The following is a 22230-nucleotide window of genomic DNA, read 5'->3' as shown; positions in this document are numbered from 1 at the left end:
CATGGATTAACCTGCATTAAATGTATAATACAGAATTAGAAAAACACAGAGAACTCTGGAACAGTTTTTTTTCTATTAGGCTTGTATCTTGATATAGTAATTTGGCTTCCTTTTACATTGTTTTTAAAGGGGGTTTTAAAGTTTCTTATAGATGCATTTAATACCCACTTGAGAATTACTGGCCTATTTTAATGTCAGTGCAGTACACGTTGTATTATAGTAGTGGGAGTATCCGACTGGGAGTTTGGAGACTTGGGTTTGAGGCCTGGCTTTTTGCTGTTGACTTTGTACATGTCTTTGGTCAGATAAATCCCCGCTTTGTCTCAATTCTGATCTGTACTGTGGTGCTTGTAACCTCACCTACCTACCCACTTAGTTGCTCAGAAAATCAGATGAAGCAATTGTCAAGACTTTTTTAAAAGTGCAAAGGGCTATTTAAAAGTAAAGGAATGTTTTATCCCAGTTTTCAGCTTATTTTTGTTCATCTACATGTTTTCAGAAAACAGTGTTGGTATCTTAAGAGTTTTTAGAAATTGAAATTTATATCCCTGTTAATCCTGTTTCTTTGACCAGAGGCATTTGGTAACTTTTTTTTAAATCGTGAGATGCATATTACTTCAAAGGTGAAAGATTTTAGTCATTTCCCAAGTAGCCAGAAGAGATTTCCTGGATAAGCTAATATTTTTCAGGAAGTGTAACTGTAGCTCTAGAAACTCTCTTCAATCTCTGCTCAGAACTGATCACTTCCATTAAGCCTTTAATTAACTCTACCTGGTTTTAATTAATTTGCATCCATCTGCATTTATGCGTGTAGTTTGCAGTATATTAATTTATATTTGAGTGTGTTTGTAAGTCATTTTATGTTTCTTACATGTGACCTGGTCTTGTTTTCTCAGCTAGCTTGGAATCTTCCTGAAGGGTAAAGACAATTGTCCTTTCCCTTTCTTCACAGCAGATTCATTCATAATAGAGATGCTCTGCATATAATGGTTTCTTACTAGTTGAGTTTAGGTAAAACTTCCCTAGAACATAGTGAATCATTTGGTGTAATTTTAAAAAGTATACCGCTCCAGAAAATTTCAGTTTTAGTGTGTGTCTATTTAGAATTAAAAACAAAAGGTATCAAAACAATATACTGCTTGATTAAAAAAATATGGTGTTTAAGTTGCCACGTATTTCAACTAAGGTTTAAGATTTTTGCTTTCTCATACCATTCTGTTAATTGTATTTAGCCAAAAGAAATCTCATTAAATAGCTTGATTTTTTAAAAAATACTGTAATATTTTAGGGTTCTGTGGTATTTCTATTGTTAATAGCCAAAAAAGGAATCATGCCTTCTATAAAAATCTTTTATAGATTTTTAGATAGTGGATTTAATCCCACAATTAAAAAAGATTTTTATAGAAGCCATGCTTTTATAAAGTGTCCCAGTTTGTTATTTCTCATTTTTTCATTAAATTAATTTATTAAATTTTTGGTGAGTCTTACTATTTGAAGTTTCTCATGTAAACCTTGATGTGGAGGAGACTGTTGTTGCAGTAAATTTTCTGATTTACTTGAAAATGAGCATATTTGAAAATAAACTTCTTTACATTTGCTTTAATCAGAGCTTTTTGTAATCAAAACAAAATATAATTACATCTTTGCACTTAAAGAATTTGCTAAAGACAATGTTTCTTCCAAATTAATGTTTGCATTTTACTTTCCAGTTTTTTTCCCCTCTAAAACCAATTTTTGCTCCCTAAGAAATGTTTTTATATCTTCTTCAGGAATGTCATTGTCTGCTGGGTCTTCCCCTCTTCATTCCCCCAAGATCACTCCACATACTTCTCCTGCTCCCAGAAGAAGAAGTCACACTCCAAATCCAGCAAATTACATGGTGCCTTCTAGTGCCTCTACACCTGTTAATAATCCTGTTTCTCAGACTCCGTCCTCTGGTCAGGTGATTCAAAAGGAAACTGTCGGTGGGACGACATACTTCTATACAGACACAACTCCAGCCCCTTTGACTGGAATGGTATGTCTCTGCATTAAAGGGACGTGACAGTACCCTTATATAGTTCCTTCTGATTGATGAGGTGCATGAGGCGCTTCACTCGCTTGCATCTTTTTATTTTGATGTGAAGAAGTATTTAATTTTCTAACTTGGATGGTTAGAAAATTCTAATCTCTTATCTTTTCAAAGTAATCTGTTTTTTCATTAGTCAGAATTCCAGTTTTGAGCCAATCTGGTTTTAAACAGAAATTAGATTATATGCAAGCCCTAGTTTAGTTCTTAATGGCATGTTTTGCTTATAGGGTTACCTAGTACTTGTGCTAGCTGGAGCTGAAGCTTGATGACACTTGTTACAGGTAGTTTTACCTCTGCGAAGAAGTTAGAGAAAGGAGATGTTATTTATTTATTTATTTTTAAATCACTAAATGAAAGCAAGCTGATGATGAACTCTTGCCTTAGGTGAGTCAGCGATTTAATAACTAGACTTCTGGATAGTCGAGTACAGTGAAAAGAAGCCTCCGATATGGGGCATTCATTGTTAAGGGGGCGGGCGTTGAGGGAGCCCTGATTATACGTGAGGAAAGAGCTGCCACAGTACTGACAGGAGAAGGAGGGGGAGGGGAGAAGGGAAGCATTGCAGCGTTCTATAAATTGTACCATTTTAGCTTCATTATTTTGCTTCTGTTCAAAAATTATTTTTTAACTATAGAATATTAAGTAGCAGATGAAGAACTCATGAGCAGAAATGCAAAATTCCATTAATACATTAAAGCCGATCTAAACCATAGACATTTGTCATGTTCACAGATGAGAGGCTTAGATGAAAAGTAGAGTTGGGTTTTAGTAAGCAGGCAGATTTTGATCCCACAAGTTAAATTAATGATTTATTTTGATTATGTTTAATATTTTACTAAAAGGCAATTCGAGTAGGAAGACAACAGATTTTTTGTTACTTATTTTTAAGAGTCCTAGTTCTGCCATTGTTTTGTGACTCTTGAATCTTGGTACCTCTGAGATTGTTTCCCTAGTCGTACATGGGGATAATCATACCTAACCACCTTATGAACAGTGTGAAAACATTTATAGAAGTACTTGTAAATCATGTAAAATGCTTTTTAAGAAATAATGAAATAGCTAATAGTTTTTTATTTTGTTTTGTTTCTGGTCAGAGATCTTTCAAAAATTATCACAGAACAGCTTGCCGAACAGAAGGTCAAATAATTGAGGTAGAGTAGAGACTTTCCTTGGTTCTTTCAAGTAAGAATTCTATCCATGTTTTACCTTTTTGGGGGCTTATTATATTTTATAATTATTTATATTTTTATTTAATTTTATCATATTTGTAGAAAGAAGATATTTAATTTATAAAGAGGTTCTTTTGTCACAAAACTGTCTCAGCTCTTTTTGTAGAGATTATATATGGTACATTTTTATGTTTTTACCCTTTAAACCACTCAAAAATATGCTCATGGTAAACCTGATGTAGTTAAGTCAAACTATGCTATCTGATGTAAGGAAACCAAGGCAAGAAAAAAGGCATTATTGTCCCTGCAGACATAGGTTAAAGGAAACCTCACAAGCACTGCAAAATCACTACTTGCTCGAGTACAGAATGGAATAATTATCTGAGAGGAACAGAAATTGGCTGAGTTAACTTTTAAAAGAGAAAAAAAATGTTTGTTTCAGCTTTTAAAATGAGAGAGAGAAAAAAGCAAAAGGAAAAATATTTTAGAACTTTGAAAGATACTTTAGTACTTTGGTTTTATATGATGGGAAGGAGAGGCAGAGATAAAAGAGAAGAAAGGGTGGTGGGGAGAGTCCAGTTGGAAGAATGAAAGACAGGAAGCTGGCAGAAGATTTAGTAACTCAGTTGTAGTTTGCTTGAAACATAAATACATTGTCGCACCATTCTGTTCACTTAACCTATTGACTCAGCGTAAATTGGTCCTCTACTGTTGAAGTTTAAGTGTTTGACAGGTATTTAGGTAACACTTTTTTGTTTACGTTCGCCACAAAAAGCCCACAAGGGGGCAGTTCTTTGGGCAGCCAGGGCAGTGTTACTTTATTATCTGACTGTGCTTCAACACCTTTAATACCTACTTTCTTTCTGTCTTCTAATTTCTTTTTAAAAAACTTAGAAAATGTTTGTGTAACATTTCATCCAAAGAGCTACTTTTGCCTCTCCTTGGAGCTTATATTTTACTTTACATGAAGAAATGTCTCATTACATTTTTCAAATTTATTATTAAATATAAGGTTACTTTTAAAATGAATTCAGAAAGTATACTGATAAGTTTTTCTCTGAGATAGTTAATTCACTGTCATTTAAAGATTTAACATGTATCAATTTATCACTGTCATTTAAAGATGAAAACGTTTTCAGAACAATGATAAAGCTTATCAATTGAGAAATATTGATCACTACATTTTCTCCTTCCCTACCTTTTTAGGTATTTCCAAACTATCATATTTATCCTCCAACTGCACCTCATGTTGCTTATATGCAACCAAAAGCAAATGCACCTTCCTTCTTCATGGCCGATGAGCTCCGACAGGTATGCATCCATAATTCCTTGTAGGGATGCTCAATGTCTCTTGTTCTTCAGTAAAGAACTGGAAAAACAACAGAGCTTTTTTTAAATCACATTATTTAATCAAATATGCTGTCCTAAAACAGATAGCATTTAGAACTTACTAATTCTAAGTGACATGTAAGGAAAGCTGTTTTTAAGAAAGTGGCAGGTAATTATGTGTTTGGATATAAACATAGGATAGCTATTTAGATGGGCCGCCTTTCTGCACGTCATATCCTGTGCATTAAAACGCCTCTTTGAACTATGTAAATAAATTATTTAAATGGTTTCTAACCTTCGGAAACCTTTTGCTAGTATCTACAGGTTCAGACTAGGTAGTTGGCTCAGAAATAAACCTCATTCTAGGAGAGCTCAATAGTTTCTATTCAGTAACTTTTATAAAAGAATTTTTTGTTAAGACAGCTAGGTATTATTTGATATGTTGAATTTCTTTTTACACTTATATTCTTAGAAATATTTTTGTTTCACAGAAGTATGTTGTACTCGTATAATGTTTATAGAGTGAAGTATTGACAAGCATAGCGTAGACCTTGAGTTTCAGCCATAATTAGTTATGTGCTTTAGATTATAGTGCAGTTACTGGAACCTAATCTTAATTAGGGGCAGGCATGTCCAAGACTGGAATTTTGGCATTATAACAGTATTAGAACAGTTATTTTATGACATCAGCATTAAAAAGTACACATACCAAAACATTAACACTTCGGTTATTTAGTTATAATAGAAAATCCAGATTTTAGAACCTGTGTTTAGATGTAAATTACTTTTTTTTTTCCCCCTCAGGAGCTCATTAACAGACATTTAATAACAATGGCTCAAATTGATCAAGCAGATATGCCAGGTAAAATTCAAGTTGATTCATTCTTACTCTTCCTTTTAAAGGATATTATAATTCTTAGCCCTGACCAGTGTTGGCTCAGTTGGTTAGGTGTCATTCCACACAGCAAAAGGCTGCGAGTTCAATTCCTAGTCAGGGCACATGCGTGATTTGCTTGTTCAGTCCCCAGTCAGGGCACTTAGGAGAAGCCACCCATCGGTGTTTCTCTCCTACATCGATGTTACTCTCCCTCCCTTCCTCTCTCTCTAAAAGTAAATAATAAAAATCTTTAAAGGATATTATAATTTTTATGTAATCCTACACATTTTTATGTCTTAAACTAGCTAATTACTATTTTACGAATATTTATTTCAAATCTACTTAAGAATTCCAGGATGCCACAGATTACGCAGTTTATATAAATTAATTTTACATGTGGCAGTAATCTGGTTTATCAAAGAATTAGATAGTTTTATATTTGTGGTGATTTATCACACTGTACTAGAATGTTATTGTTTTCTGAAGCTTGATAAAATGTATAAGTTTTTAAGCAGCAGGGAAAGGTGATTTTTATTATTACTACTTTTTAGACTACTGGGTGCCAGGCAGTGTGATGGTTAAAATGCTTTATGACTTTCTTGCTTACAAAAACCTTGCGACATAGATACTAATATTATCATCTCCATTTTACGTATGAGGAAAATTGAAGTTGACGGGCAGGTTCAGTAACTTTTAAGACCAGTGGCTACTAATTGGCTGGCTGAGTCAGGATTTAAACCTGGGTTTTTCTGACTGTACCACAGTGTTTCTAAGAGAGTATTGAAATCTCTTTCCTTAGCTTATTCTGTATAAGCAAGAATAAACATGGTATAATTTAACAAAACTTTATAAATAATACTAGGAATACATTTGCCACAGAGATGATCCTAAAACACCACATTGTTATCAAGGAAGGGTTCAGCCTTATCTACTCTGTGCCGACTTGACTGCTAAAGAAGGCATGTGTCTGGCTGCATGTCTTAAGACTGATCTTTCCAGTTTAGATAGGCAGGGAACTTACCTGTCATAACCTTTGACAGGTTGGGATTTTCTTAATTATTTAGCTTTGTATTTGAGGCCCTAGTGAGGGTGAAAGGGAAAAAAGAGAAATAAATAGGTTTATGTAGTATTCTGGTCTTTATGACTCCAATCATGTATAAATCGTATGACAGTACATTAGACGTAACTTGAAGTTATAGTAGAGTTTAGAAAATAACTATATATGAGATTAATACATCTCAGTTGCATTTCTGTAGACCGGTAGCCAATAATCATTTGCAATGGTTTCAGAATATCGGTACCCAGGAGTAAATACAACAAAAGATGTGTAAATTCTCATTGGGGGAGATAAATAGAGGGAAATACTTTATTCATGAATAGGAGTACATAATGATTAAGATGTTAATTTTTCTAAACTGACTTAGAGATTCACTATAGTACCAATCAAAGCATATGAACTTTTTTAACTGAAAATACTTCTGACATCTAATTTGTGTGCTAACAATTTAATTGTTAAGCACTCAGTCCCACAAGATTATTGCTATGCCAGATGCCAACTTAAATGGGGTATATACAGGCTACCCACCCTTTTGTCTGGCCAATTACAAATTTGGGGCATTTTCACCACCCCCTCAGTTTTGGTAATTTGGAAAGACTCACAGAACTCTGGAAAGCACTCTATGTACTATTATTGGTTTATTATAAAGGATCCAACTCAGGAGCAGCCAAGTGCCAGAGATATATTAGTGCATATTGGGAGAGGACGGAGTGGGGAACTTCCTTGCCTTCTCTGGGTGTTCCACCCTCCCAGCACCTCAGTGAGTTTCCCCAACTTGTAAGCTCTCTGGATCTCACTGTTTAGGGTTTTTATGGAAATTTCATTGTGTGGGCATGGTCGATTAAATCTTTGGCTATTGGTGATAACTCAACCTCCAGCCCCGCTCTCTTCTCCCTGGACTTTGTAGGTAGGGTAGGTCTGAAAGTTCCAAGCTTCTAACGAGGTTGATCTTTATTTTTATTTTTTTATTATATCATAGCAGAGCTTTTCCTAGTATATGATAAAATCATCAAAGAGAAAAGGGCCAAGAAACTTTGAAGATTATGATTAGGAGTTCTGGGTATATTGCAGGAGGGGAGACTTGGTTTGAGTGTACAGTAACTAACAGTGTGGTCATGGCACTGGGTTAGACAAATTGATTAGCAGAACAGACTTGGGGAGAGCCCAGGCCCTTTCTGTGATAGAGGTGGCATAGTAGTGGGGAAAGCAAGACATTGCAAAAATGGTTGTCTTTATGTAAAAGAAAATTGGATCTTCTCAAACCACATCTAAAAATCAACTCCAAATAGATTGAGAACTTCAGTGTCTAAAACTGTAAAACTCTTACTATAAAATATAAATGAATAGATTTAACATTTCGGTAGGGAAAGAATTCTTCTACAGAAGTCAGGTATTGTTGACTCAAAGAAAATACTGATAAATTTCACTAAATTAAAATTTGAAACACTCCAGAGGTACCTATAGTAAAGAAAAAACTTGGAAGAAGATATTTACAACACTGACAAAGAATATAAAATAAACATCAGTAAGAGCATAAACAATCCAATAAAAAAATGACCAAAGGATAGGAATATACACTTCCAGAAAATGGAAATTCATGTGACTGATAAGTACAAGAAAAGATGTCGACCATCACTGATTAGGGAGATACAAATAAAATACCATTTTAAAACCTGATCATATAAAGCGTGAGCATATGGATCCATAGGTTCTCTAGTGCATGGCTGTTGGTAGTATAAATTGGTGAACTTGTTACCACTTTCGAAACTAAAGTTGAATATCTATGTTCCCTGTGATCCAGCTATTCTGCTCTTAGCTACAGGTACACTCCTGCACGTTTTCAACCAGAAAATGTGTGAGGCATCCATAATATTGCTGCTCATAAAATCAGAAACCTTGATCAATCCAAATGCCCTAAAGGGTGGGATGAATTAACTCTGATAGTGTTAGACAACGGAATACTATATAGCTGTTAAAGTGAAGAAAGTGTGCTGATATGCAACAGTACAGAAGAGGCTTGTAATGTGATGTTAAGTAAAAAAGTAAGTTGTAACAGATTACATACAGCAGGACAGCTTTTTAGAAACCTAACTGAAGTGTATATGCATACTTGAGTTTATCTAAGTGCATGTGTATATCATATACATGCATAAACATATGCATACATAATACACTTGAGTACATGTAGGTGTAGTAAAACCATATAAAAGGGAAGGAAGAGAAAGAGAAGGAAAGCAAAGGTTGATAGAATCATAGAGTTAATTTTTAATCCTCACCCAAGGATATGTTTATTGATTTTAGAGAGAGGGGGAGGGAGAGAGACATCAAGTGGTTGCCTCTCATCTGGGCCCTGACTGAGGATTCAGCCTGCAACCTAAGTATGTTTCCACTGCAGCACAGTTTTTTCCCTCTGCACTGTCTGGAATTCAGGATGACTTGGTTGAAAGTAGACACAGGGATAAAGGAGTGAAGACCATAAGATTTTTAGTTGATTGTGTCCCTCGTGCAATCTCTTTTTTTACACGGATGCTGTGAGTACCACTGCTAGAATAGTAAATTTCAAGTCCTTGTGTGGCATTTAAATTTCCCTCAGATTTAATTCCAACATACCTCTCTCAGCTTTTTCTCCACTCTGCACTTACTCTGTTCCTTCACCACTTGAGATCTCACTATCATGCCTTGTTTGTTGTTTTTGTAGACATTCATTCCTTGTTTGTTGTTTTTGTTCTGTTTACTCCCTCACAGTAAAGCACTCTTTCCACTTGTTTTAGCTTATTAATTTCTAGTAAACATGCCAAATCAGCTGTAAGATCTTTCCTAATATCTTTGGGAATGGCTTCCCTTCTCTGTGTTTCCATGTATAGTGATTCCAAAGTATGGGTCCTTGACGTTCCCCGCATCCTCTACCTCCCACCCCGCCCCCAGAATCCTTTCATTATCCTGGGAAAGGAACTTGTTAGAATAGTAAATTCTTGGGCCCTACTTTTGACCTACTGAATCAAAAACTCTGGGCATGGGGCCCAGCAAACTGTTTTCACAAGATTCTGCAGGGTGCTAAAATTTAAGAACCAGTGCCATGGTGAATTGCACTTTTTAAATAGCTATTTTGCCTTGAATATATATATTTAAGATTTTATTTATTTTTAGATAGTGGGGAAGGGAGGGACAGAAACATACACGTGAGAGAGAAAAGAAACACTGATGGGTTGCCTCATACATGACCCGACCAGGGACTGGACCTGCAACCCAGGCATGTCCTTGTACTGTATTTTAAATAAATCTCTAAGCCTCTTGTTAAGAACCCATATTTCATAAATATCGGTTCACTAATACATAGTAGGTACTCAATACATTTTTACTAATTTGAAATTAATTACTTCCTTTATAAAATAGCTAGAAAACAAAATTTAGTATTTGTTTTTGGAAATTACACTGATTATTCAACTAAATCATAAATGAGCAAAAGTTACAGCCACATTCACTTGTCTGTATACTTCCCTCATACTGCCTTTGTTTCAGTGGAACATGCTATTTGACCATGGTTTGAAAGTTACATTGAATTGATGTTTTGCACTGTGAGTAAAATGCCATGTAGGAGTTAAGAGCACAAGGCTCCAAAATCAACCTCTTGAGTTTGTCTCCCTACTCCTTCTCTAGAGGAGTGATCCTTGTTTTCTTTACTTATGAAGTAAGGAGTTCTATCATAAATTTATTCCTTGAACAAAGAGAGTATAAGTGTGAGAATTTGGCAAAGGCATAGAGGGAGGGGTCCTTTTGAACCTGTCTTCTGGAATTAGAGTTTTCTTAATAGGGTTTCACCAGATTTTTTAATAGTCATAGGTTAAAAATTATTTGTTGTTTCTGTTTGTGAGTTTTTCGTAAGATATATTGCCCTGTTTCCAAATAGCATTAAACATGTTTGTTGTAAAAAGTTTGGCAACTACAGATTAGTGTAATAAATAGGAGAAAATCCTCCCACTCTGTACTTACCATTGTTAAAATTTTGCTGTAAAATCATTTTGCTAGATGATTTTCCAGGCGTAGCTGCATGTTCACTCATTTGCTGTTCAATTGATACGGTGAGCATTCCTAAGTCATTCAAGACATTTCACCATTGGAAGCTTTCCAGTTGGAAAATATAGTTGATTATATTTGAAACATTAAAAACTATTTCTCCATTTGGATTGTAACACTGACTTACGTTTGTTCTAGAAAATACGGAGCAATAAAGAAGGGACAATAAAATACATACACTCAGTAGAGAAACCAACCACTGAGTACATTTTCGTGTTCAACTTCTAGTCTTTTTAAGAAACAACACGTAGGGATTTAAGATAAACAGTTTATTATTTAATATACAACAGTATTATAAACAATTACCAATGCATTATATATCCTTAAAGATAATTTTTCTTTCTTTGAGGAAGATAGAGGCTTGGTAGTAAAGTTGTTTAATTTTCTTTTATGTTTTGCTAGGGATTAAAACTGCTGTTCCACTGAGTGGTTGGAGAGTTTCGATACAGATTGCCATATTTGTACATACATATACACACCACCATACTACATACACACACTTTCCATTTTAATGTTACTTATTTTGAATTTCTTTATGCTTTAAAAACAAGAATTCATAGCTTAACATCATTCTAAATATATTTCGTACAAATAAATGTTTAAAGAAACAAAATACATCTTGATTTTATTCAATATCAGAATCAGAAATGTTTAATATTTCTAAGTGATTAGACATTGTTTCTGAAGTTTGTTGTAATTTTGAGTGTACGACATCTAGTTCTATGGTTGTTTTATAATGCCTGTTTAATATTGATAATGAAACCAGTTGTTTTATGTAATTATTATGAATGTTGACACTGTTCTTGAACAAAAAGTCTGTTTTGATACCAGTTATTTATAGTAGGTTTGATTTCTTCTTTATTATTCTGAGAGACTTACCAATGTCTGGAAGTTAAGTCATCTGTCTTTTTATGAATTACTCTAGCAGTCCCTGCAGAAGTTGATAGCTACCATAGCCTGTTCCCTCTAGAACCACTCCCACCCCCCAACCGGATACAGAAATCAAGTAATTTTGGCTACATTACATCTTGCTACAAAGCTGTAAATAGCAAAGATGATCTGCCATATTGTCTTCGGAGGATACATGGTAAGGAAGATAAATTATCCTTTTTTAGAAGCATATTATTGAGGCTAAGATTTTTCAGACATTCCTGAATATATTTACTTAATATATGAATTTAAAGTATAATAAATAAATTTATTATTTCATTTGACAATTAGTGATTCATAGTGATATATAACATGGTTTTTTCCTTCACATTTCTGATGGGATAGGGGAGATGTCATTGACAATTTAGTAGAAAAATTTTACTTTTTCAGGTTTTCGTCTTGTTAACACAAAATGCATGGTGTTGGTTGATATGTGGAAAAAAATTCAGCACTCAAATATTGTAACCTTGCGTGAGGTATTTACCACTAAAGCATTTGCAGAGCCTTGTGAGTAATTTCCAATTGTCTTTCTTCTTGTGAGCTTAACTGTTTGAAACCAGATCGCAGTAATGAATGTTTGTGTTTTATTTTAAGCTCTTGTGTTTGCATATGATTTCCATGCTGGAGGCGAGACTATGATGAGCAGACACTTTAATGATCCCAATGCTGATGCCTATTTCACAAAGAGAAAGTGGGGTAAGGAAAAGAGGCAAGCAAGCTGTATGTTGACAAATGGTTTTGCTCTGTGGGAGGGTAGTTTGTATTTTAAAATACATGAAATTTTATCCCTGTAGTCATTCTGCTTAGAGACCCTATTGCATTTTAAAAAGAAATGGGGTCAATCTATAACAAGTTAGGAAATAATGTGTTACTCAGTATGTATAGACTGAGATGAAGATGGTTTCTGAAAGACTCATGTAGATATCTGAAATTTTAATAACAGAATATGATGGGAGTTTTATTCTCTTAACAGTTTTTTCCTTTTAAAAATCTAATGCTTTCTGAGTAGAGATGATTTGGAAAATTCAGTAAATTGAAAGATAATCCCTGTAGCTTCACTACACAAAACACAACCATTATGGGCGTCTTGATGTATTTCTTTCCAGCTTTGGTGTTTTTGTTTTGGTTTATTTGGTTTCCTTTTGTATTGTTATTTTATATCATACTGCATTTTCCATTTATTATCAGTATTTTTCTCTTAATTTTTACATTTTTTGAGTTTAATGACTCCCTCAGAATCTGATGTGACTATATGTCTTTTATGAAATTATTTCCCTAAACCAGTGCTTTTGTTTAAACGTAGGATTTCATGTTACTTAAGGAACTAGTCTTTAAAATAAGTTTTCAGGTAATTTAAATGGGTAATACTATCCTTTTTTCCTCATTTTTAATAATATTGCAAAGAACCAAAATATTATATTCTGACAAATGTTTATTTAAAGAATAAATCATTTCAGAGTAAAAGTAAATCCACTTTGAGAGGTCTGTTAATTTATATATTTGGGGAAGAAAAGTATGGTTCATTTTCTTTCGTGGGGTCAGGAAAGAACCATTGTGTTTACCATGAGTTTTAATATTTTAAAGATTTTCTTGAATACGTACTGAGAGAAACTAAGGAGGGAGAAAGATCTGAGTCACATGACAGTAATTTTTTGGATTGTAACTTTTTTAAGGACTCTACCTGTGTTAAAAATATATTCTGTTTGCTTGTAACTGCTTTCTGACAGTTACAAAAAGAAAGCTGTGGTTACATGGTTGTTTCACATTAAAAATCTGGTCGTATAGTGTGGTCATTTTTTTTCCTTGTGCCGTGTCATCTGTAGACACAATAATTTTGTTGAAGGGGATGTGGTATGACTCTTTTTTACAGATGAACATAGCTGTAGTTGTTCAAGTTTATTTTAGTAATACCACCTGTGAAATGACTGTTGGCTATAATTTATAGCTGGATTTCCCAATATCAGCCCTGTTGACATTTGGAGCTGGCTAATTACTTGTGTAGGGCCTGTCCTGTGCATTGCAGAATATTTAGCAGCATCCCTGGCCTCTACCCACTAGATGCTAGTAGCAACCCCCTACTCCAGTTGTGGTGCCAAAAATATTTCCAGACATTGACAAATGTCCCTTAAGGGGGGCAAAATTTACTCCCATTGAGAACCACTGATTTACAACACTCCTTTCCAGCTTTTTTTTTTAACCTTAATTATTTTCTTTTTGATGTTAACTGATTATTTGACATGTTTACATTTTCACAGGAATCCGTCCTTTTTCTAATATTTGAAAGTATTGTTTGAATGGTAGCAACATCCGTAAACATATCATATATACTTTAATTTATAGCAACTTCTATTACAAGGCAATCTTCTGTGAATATTAAAAAAAGAAAATAAAGGCCAATGTTTGTTTAAACTCATAGAGACATAGATGAAAGTATAATGTTTTCTTAAACTATTTAACTTATTAACTTAGCACAAAAAATGGCATATTTTAAGAAATATGCTAATTTAGAAAAGAGGTATGATAGCAATACCATACCTTATAGGAGTTGCGATAAGAAGTGTAAAGTAAGAAAATGTGGGTAAAGTAACTAGACACAATCTGGTACACAGTAAGCATTGTTTTTTGATAAATATTCCTTTTCCTTATTACCACATTTATTACGTAGTTTTATTTAAATTCTTTATAGTTGTCTTTAATGTTGTCTTGGCATTTATCAGTAGAGCCACTTTTTGAGTCATCCAACACTGTTTTTCTGATTTTATTATCTTTAGTTCTGTCTAAACTCAGGGATAGCAATTTTTGAATTTTCTACTTGCTTTTTTCCTGGAAATTTTATCCCAGGCCTTAAGTACCTCTCTTTTTTTCTTCTTCTTCTTCTTCTTTTTTTTTTTTTTATCCCCTTCATCCCCCTCCTCCCTGCATCCCACTACCCTCCAGCATCACTCCCCCCTTAGTTCATGTCCATGGGTTGTGTATATAAGTTCTTTGGCCAAGGCTTAAGTACCTGTTTGCCTGTTATTATCTCCACAATTAATCATTTAACTGTGTTTTCAGACCTGATTCACAAAAGGTTTGTTTACAACCATATGAACACTTGAATATAAGGTTATATTCCCTGAAACAGAGTAGTTCCCCTTTATCCACAGAGGATACATTCCAAGACTCCCAGTGGATGTCTGAAACTGGGAGTAGTACTGATAAAGTTAAATTTATAAATTAGGCACACTAAGAGATTAACAACAGTAACCAATGATAAAATAGAACATTTATATAAAAATATACTACAATAAAAGTTATATGAATGTGATTTCTCTCTCAAAACATATTAGTGTACTTAACCCTTCTTGTGATGACGTGAGATGATAAAATGCCAATGTGATGAGATGAAGTGAGGTGAATGACATAGGTAAGCATTGTGATGTAGTGTTAGGCTACTATTGACCTTCTTGATGGTACATCAGAAGGAAACCCCTCTGCTTCCATACATCCTGGATCATTGAGCCACGATGTCAGTGGCTGGATGTCAGGAGCAGATGATGTTGATGGTTGGGGAAGTTTAATATTTTCTGACTGTGATTGATATCTGGTAACTGAAACCATGGAAGATGAAACTGTGGATAAGGGGGGGACAACTGTATTTATGAAATCTGGATTAAATTTATATGGTTCCTTCTCTACTGATTTTAGGATTAACAGTGACCCAGAAAATAGTATCAGGAAGCATTTTTAAGAATCAATAGATCCCTGGCTGATGTGGCTCAGTGGATTGAGTGCTAGCCTGCGAACCAAAGGGTTGTCGGTTCAACTCCTAGTCAAGGCACATGTCTGGGTTGCAGGCCAGGTTCCCAGTGGGAGGGCATGTGCAAGGCAACCACACATTGATGTTTCTCTCCCTCTCTTTCTCCTTCCCTTCTCCTCTCTCGAAAAATAAATAAAATCTTAAAAAAATAAAAGAATCAATAGAATAAAAATGATTACTTTTCATGGTAGACCAGATCTTTTTTTGTGTGTTTTATCTTTACACATAAGTGACATTCAGTGTTTTACATTCATGTTTTTGTGAATTGGACGTCGTCATATCTAACTGACCATGGCTGTAATAGAGGAGGCCAAGCAGTACAAGAAGAACAAGAAAACTTTCAGCATAAATGATGGTAGAGACTTATTTCCCTCAAACCATAGAATGAACAGGTGTCACATACTTGGACAATAATATATGCTAGGAATATCCATATTTTAAGTAAAATAACATTCTCTACAGTTCCTGTTTTTTAATCAGAATTTCCATTTATTTGGTTCATAATTAAGTATAAATTCTTTAAATAATTTTTGTTTAGTCAATTACAGTGGTCACAGAAAAGAGCAGCAGTTCAGTGAGAGCTCTGCTGCTGCTAACAATATACAGGTGTAATCTCAAAGTGGGAAATTTTGGGTTTGTCCCTTAAATTCTTATAAACTTAAGTTTTACCTATATACATATGTATATATTGACAAATTATGCCATGAATATAGATTAATTTTCTTTTAATTTGGGTTTTAATGTTTTATTTGATTAATTAAGATTTTTAAAAATTATTATTTGCTTTATAGGGCAACATGATGGACCATTGCCCAGACAGCATGCTGGATTACTGCCAGAATCTCTTATTTGGGCGTATGTTGTCCAGTTGAGTTCTGCATTGCGGACCGTTCATACAGCAGGTTTGGCATGTCGAGTTATGGACCCAACAAAGATTCTGATAACTGGCAAGACTAGGTACTAGCATTTTGAGTTTTAGCTTCTTTATTGAACATTTAACCTATGGCAGATTTTAAACAAAGCATGATGATTTGTTTTAATTTTACCTCTTCATATATTCCATCCAGAAGAACTGCCGTGACTTTTGAGTTCATTTGTAAATTTCTTTTAAAACGTTGAATTCTTAATAAAATGCCTGGTTATTAACCAAGAATCTTGTAAGAGTTTGGAGGTATATATGGTTAGGATTGGGGGGAGATACAGTGTACAGCCATGGCTCTCAGATTTTAATATGAATCAGAATTATGTAGAGGGAGGTTATTTAGCACACATTGTTGGGCTCTAACCCTAGAGCTCTCATTGAATAAATCTGGAGTAGAGCCTGAGAGTGTTCATTTCCAACAAGTTCCTAGGTGTCCTGTTGCTGCTGATTGGGTCCTATGCTTTGAGAACTGCTGATAGAGTTAAGTACATAGATCCTGACTTCAGCAGAGTTTCGTTTGAATTGTAATTTTGAGACTTGTGTTGGGCAGTGTAGCATGAACAGCTGAGGATGTAGTACCAGGTGACCTGGGTTCATATCCTGGCTCTGTTAGTTACTGACTTTATGACCCAGATCAAGTTACTTAACTTCTGTGTGTTCAGTAACCTTATCAAGCATGTGCTGTTCTCTCCATTTTCCACATTTATAAGACACCTGTCTCATTAAGAATATTGATAGCATTGTGTAAGTGAATACATGGAAAATGCCTCCAGTGTTGACTAGTACATGTTAAACAAGTTTTAGGAAGATAACTAGTTCTCTTTACATAAATGAAGCAGTTTGGTACAATGGAAAGACCGCTGGGCTGGTAGTCAGAAATACGCATTATAGTCCTGGCTGTATTAGTTGCTGGCTTTTATAACCTTAGGGCTGTCACTTCATATTTCTCACCTCTGAAATGGTGATTGGTAGAGGTTATATAGGGGTAGGACAGGAGGCTAGAGGAGATAATATTTTGAGATCCTTCCAAATATTACAGGGAGTGATAAATTTCCACTAGTATACAATTTTTTAAATTTCATTTTAATTATTTTTTATATTCTCTGATCTTTAAAGGTTGCGAGTAAATTGTGTTGGAGTATTTGATGTTTTAACATTTGATAACAGTCAGAATAATAATCCATTGGCATTAATGGCTCAATACCAGGTGAGTAAGAATTAAAAGGAATACTTAATAACTTAAGGCATGGTCTTTTTTTTTTTTTTAAGACAAATTTTGTTTATTTTAAAGTACTTCAGGGTTTTAAGTGTAGATTTCAGTTTATTCTGGGTGATCTTTGTGCACACTTGGAATGGGTATTTCTTAATCCCTGTGATGCATTCAGTGTAGAGCCCTTACAGGTTGGAATATACAGAATTATTTATTGACAGTGTCGGAGACTCTAGCTGTTCAAATGAAAATGTATTTATGTGATTAGGAAATTTGTCCTTGGCAGAGATTAAATAGATTAATTGGTCATCAGCTGAAAGAATATAATAAATGAGATTTTACTTTTAGAACAGTTGTCTCACTACCAATCTGAAAATTTTAGAAATATTTTCAGAGGAATAATGTTGTATTGCTGTTTTTTAAGTAATTTTTTTTTTTCTTAAAGCCCACCACTCCTTGTATGTTATCAGAATTTGGTTATAGTCTGATTTCGTAATAATAGTGTGGATTTAGGACTTATGTCCTCAGCTATTTATTTCTTACTTCTTGAATAATCCAAGATGCAGAATAAGAACCTGTATCTACAAGGAGCATTAAATATAGCTGCTTTTGTCTTGACTACTCTGTGCAAGTGACGTGGCTGTTTAAAGTATGTTTCGGATCATTCCATTTATATTAAAGTACATATTTTGGAGTCTATGCAACTTCATTTTAAGGTAGTGTTCTCTTTGTGTAAGGCATTTTTTGTGTTTCTGAACATTTATTAATTTACAGAGATTTGATATGAAGCAGAATCTCTTCTTGTTACATGGAAAAACAAGGAAAACAACACCTTATCTTCCCATTGTTCTCATTTCAACTTCTTCTGTTTAAATCTTGAAAGAAGATTTTAGTTCACTTTATTGTAAGACAAAATTTCCGAACAAAGAGGAAGGAACAGACTTAGAGTTTAGTATTCTAATTCATGTGTAAACCTCTCTTACCGCCGCCAGTGCAGCCTCGGAGACTTAGAGCCACTCAGCACATTCAGTTAGTTGTATGCAGACTTCTCACATCTCCTTCCGTTCTGCTCGTGCCCGTCTAACCTCAGCAGCAGCCAAGCCGTCCTGGTTGGTAGCATCACCTAGTGGCCTCTACATGCAAGACTGTGGCTACCTCTCCCCTAGTGGCAGGAGCTTCCTTCTGTCTAAGGGGATTTGCTCCCTCTTTTTTTTTTTTTTTTTTTTAATCTACTGTGGTTGTTTCTTACCTACTTTCCTTATTAATTTTTGTCTGATATGTATTGACTAATTAGCTCTGAAAATTTTTCTTCATAATCATTGTGCTCCTTAAAGTGACTGATTATTGACTGTTAAAAATAGTAGTGATTTTCATATATGTAGGAAAGTAATATTAAATTTTTGAAGAGAAGTTAGACATCATTTTGAACTAATGCCATCAACCTCTATTGCAGTTATCTGGAAACCTCATGTCTGCATTAAAAAATAGCCTTATGTATTCTTATTCTTCTTCATTTTGAATAGAGTTCCTTTTTATTTTAATTACTAATATAAAATAAGACTACTTCGATTTTTCTCTGTGAGGAACATTTTTTCTTTGCAAGTGTACATTATTTCATTTATGTTATGGATTGTCAGATTGACCTTGAAAAACGGTTTTTCATGGGAAAAAGTAATCCCAGAGTTCAAAACAAAGAACTTTTAGGTAGGCATTTGGGGCAACTGACTGCGTAAGTTAGCAATTGCCATCATTCATAAACTCAAGCTACTTTCAACCCGCTGTCACCTCCCCTTTTTTTTCAGTAGTAAAGGATATATCAGGTTCTCTTTTCATTATTTTTTGGGGAGTGGTTATGTATGTGTAGAAGATTTTTCATATAGTTTATGGTAAAGTAAAGGAGAGAATTAAAGATAGTCCCAAACAGAGAATTGTGATTTTATAGAGAACAGGACACATGAGAAAGGAGTATTGTTTCTTTTAGTCTGTTTTTCATAGTCTGTTTCAGAAACGTGAGTAGAGACTGACATAAATGAGCCATAGATAGAATCAGAAAAATCAAGAAATCAAGAATCAGGAAGAAACTGAAAATGAGTTGGTGGGGAGACCTCCAGAATTCAACAAATTAGGGGGGGATCAGATGGAAGTAAGAAGCAAAATAACAACTGGAAAATTATTGGCTTAGCCAAAAATTCTATTATTTTTTTTCTGTTAAATAAAAGACACATTTTTCATTTTCACCAATAACTTTATTGATTTGCATATTTTGAGTATGTCTGCTATCTCCTGCTGTTGACTTCTAGTGGATAGAGGCCAGAGGTGCTGCAAAACATCTTCCAATGCATAAGACAGCCCCACAGCAAAGAATTATTTGGTCAAAATGTCAGTAGCACCAAGAAACTTTGCAAACTACTTTTGACGCGTTCGATCAGTCACAGCACCTTCTCCACACACTGCACAAATCTTTCTGTGTTTCAGTTGCCTTTTTTCCTTTCTTGAAATAATAAAGCATAATATGCCAAAAATGTGTATCGTCTTCCATGGCTGCACAAAAATTTTGATGAGTTTTTTTTAAACTCACACTGCTGAGACAGCTGTCACAATACAGTATAACAAAAGTGTTTCGAATGAGGTTAAAGACAAGTAAGCACTACTGGAGTCATTGTACAGAAAAAAAAAAAAAACAAACGGATTTTCTGGACAACCCAATGTTTAGCTGGGAAATAAGGAAAGGAGAGTTACTGAGTTTTTATGATGTTGGATGCTCTTAATTAAGCAGGACGTGGTTAACCTCTTTTATTTAAAAAAATAGTTCTAATTTAATATGTATTATGTGACACATATATTTTATTTCTGAAGTGGGTACTCCCACCTTGAGTCAGCTTTAGAAGGGGGATAGGAAGGACTTATGTGAGATGCTGCTATTCTTTAAATCCATCAGTCCATCAGTGTTCTTGGACTTTTGTTTTCCTGTCTTGTGGCAGGGACTAATGAGATATTCTAAGTGGGAGGTTTACTTATAGCATCAATTCAGGGTGGAGCTAACCTGAAAATTCTTCTGTTTTAAGGGTGGGGTGGCTGTGTGTTGGTACATGCTGCTCACATACTTGATAAATAATAACCCTCAGTTTGCTTTGCTGATGACGTTGGGTTGCAACACTTAGAGCAATTTCCAGTTGGAGTTTACATGCACTGATTTATGATTTCATTAATATAACTTGGAATGTTTACTTGATCTTGAGAATGACTGAAGGGAGTCCTTCTTGAGTTCATTCACTGCAGTACCCTCCGGAGAAAGAAACTGTGGCAGCAGTGACCTTTCCCATGCCGCCTTCCCTTCTGCCTCTGGCTCCTAACTCTACCTCTGATGAAGTTTTAAATAGTTTCTCTGACACGAATCCTTGATATCTCTTGCCCTGCTGGATTCAAACAGTAGCTTGTTTTTGTAATCAGTTTTTCTACTGATTATGGTACCTTATGTTAACAGTGTCAGATTCACAAATGCTAGTTTGGGATAAATTTTTAAATTTGAACTTTTTCATGTTATTTTAGTAATGGACTTTGACTTTCTCTTATACTTTATTATTTGGGTAGTGTGTGTTAAGGATAGCTATGTAGTGCTTAAGTTTCATTAGTGATTGCCTTGAAATACTCCCCTGATGTTGCAAATGTACCATTATAAACACTCCACAAAACCAGTGGGTTTCAACCCTCACTGCATATTAGAATCTCTTGTGGAAGCTTTGAAAAATAGCAATACCTAGATCTTACCCCAGACTGATAACACCAGAACTGAGATGAGGGGATGGCCACTGGGTGATTTTTTGTTTTTAAGCTCCTCAGATGATTTTAATGTATAGCTAGTTTTGAAAACTCCTTACACTAAACCAGTATTCAGTAGCTGAACATGTATCCAATAATTCAGATGAGATTTCAGGTTTCGAAGATTTACAGAAGTTTTCTGTAGAAATTACTTCAGATGATTTCATTTAATTCAGAGCTGCTCCATTCCCCCAGGTGTATGCCGGGCAGGGCCCTGTGGGGGTCACCATTTTGTTTCCTGGAGTCATAATGTAATAGGTAATGGAGAGCTCACCTCAGTTCAACCCTCAGTCTTTTGAAAATCCTTTTAGAAGGAAGACCTCAGACTGGTAAATCTTAAAAAAAAAGAAGAAGAACAAGAAAACAGGTGGTTATAGAGCTCAAAGATCTATTACAGTGGGAGTAAAATTGTCTATTTAGAACATCAACAGATGGGATGTCATTGGGTTGGCAGCTTTTTCGATATTCTGGAGAACATACTTGAATCAGGTGTTGGCTGCTGATGTGTTTGGAGTAATGGAATACTATTCTCCAAATCTTCAAATGCCCACTATATTTTAGGCATGATGGAAGATGAAAAAGTGCATATTATAAATTGTAGTGATCATAGTAAAGCAAGTGTATATAGTGAGCAGCCTTAAATGTCTTGTAATGGTAAGAGTATTACAGCTCTATTTAAATACATTTTTTAACATTTTAAGGCACCAGTTCTGTTAGTTGTCATGTGAAGTTTATTTAGAGTAATGTTTCTTAAAGTATAGTCCTGGAACTACCTTCATCAGAATTACCTGGGTGCTTTAAAAATATTGGGGCTGTTCCCAGACCTACTGAGTGACAATCTCTAGGGGAGAGGCTCAGAAATTCTTTTTGATAAGCTCCCAGCTAATTTGGATGAGCACCAATATTTGAGACCCCTGTGCCGCGCTCTGCAGCTTCTTTGTACAAGTGCTTTTTCCATGCAGGCACTAGAGTC

General features: G+C 34.7%; 1 protein-coding gene across 9 annotated transcripts in view; it reads left to right on the top strand.

Annotated features, from left to right (window-relative positions):
• Window positions 1–22230, top strand: part of PAN3 (poly(A) specific ribonuclease subunit PAN3) — a 148394-nt gene that overhangs the window by 110963 nt on the left and 15201 nt on the right. For 6 of the 9 annotated variants that reach the window (XR_008426421.2, XR_008426420.2, XM_053920736.2 and 3 more), the window contains 9 exons: window positions 1770–2017; window positions 3166–3222; window positions 4447–4551; window positions 5374–5431; window positions 11503–11664; window positions 11898–12014; window positions 12102–12203; window positions 16098–16263; window positions 17345–17435. Coding sequence is in view for 7 of the 9 variants with exons in the window: in XM_053920736.2 (XP_053776711.1) it covers window positions 1770–2017; window positions 3166–3222; window positions 4447–4551; window positions 5374–5431; window positions 11503–11664; window positions 11898–12014; window positions 12102–12203; window positions 16098–16263; window positions 17345–17435 (1106 nt within the window). In the remaining 2 variants the exon portion in view is untranslated. The remainder of the gene's footprint in view (window positions 1–1769; window positions 2018–3165; window positions 3223–4446; window positions 4552–5373; window positions 5432–11502; window positions 11665–11897; window positions 12015–12101; window positions 12204–16097; window positions 16264–17344; window positions 17436–22230) is intronic. The other 3 variants (XM_045188100.3, XM_053920739.1, XM_053920737.2) reach the window with 2 other exon arrangements.

Source organism: Desmodus rotundus, chromosome 3 (genome assembly GCF_022682495.2).
Source record: "Desmodus rotundus isolate HL8 chromosome 3, HLdesRot8A.1, whole genome shotgun sequence".
Lineage (NCBI taxonomy): Eukaryota > Metazoa > Chordata > Mammalia > Chiroptera > Phyllostomidae > Desmodus > Desmodus rotundus.
The sequence above is the reverse complement of the archived record's forward strand: the minus strand, read 5'-3'. Positions and strand labels throughout refer to the sequence as shown.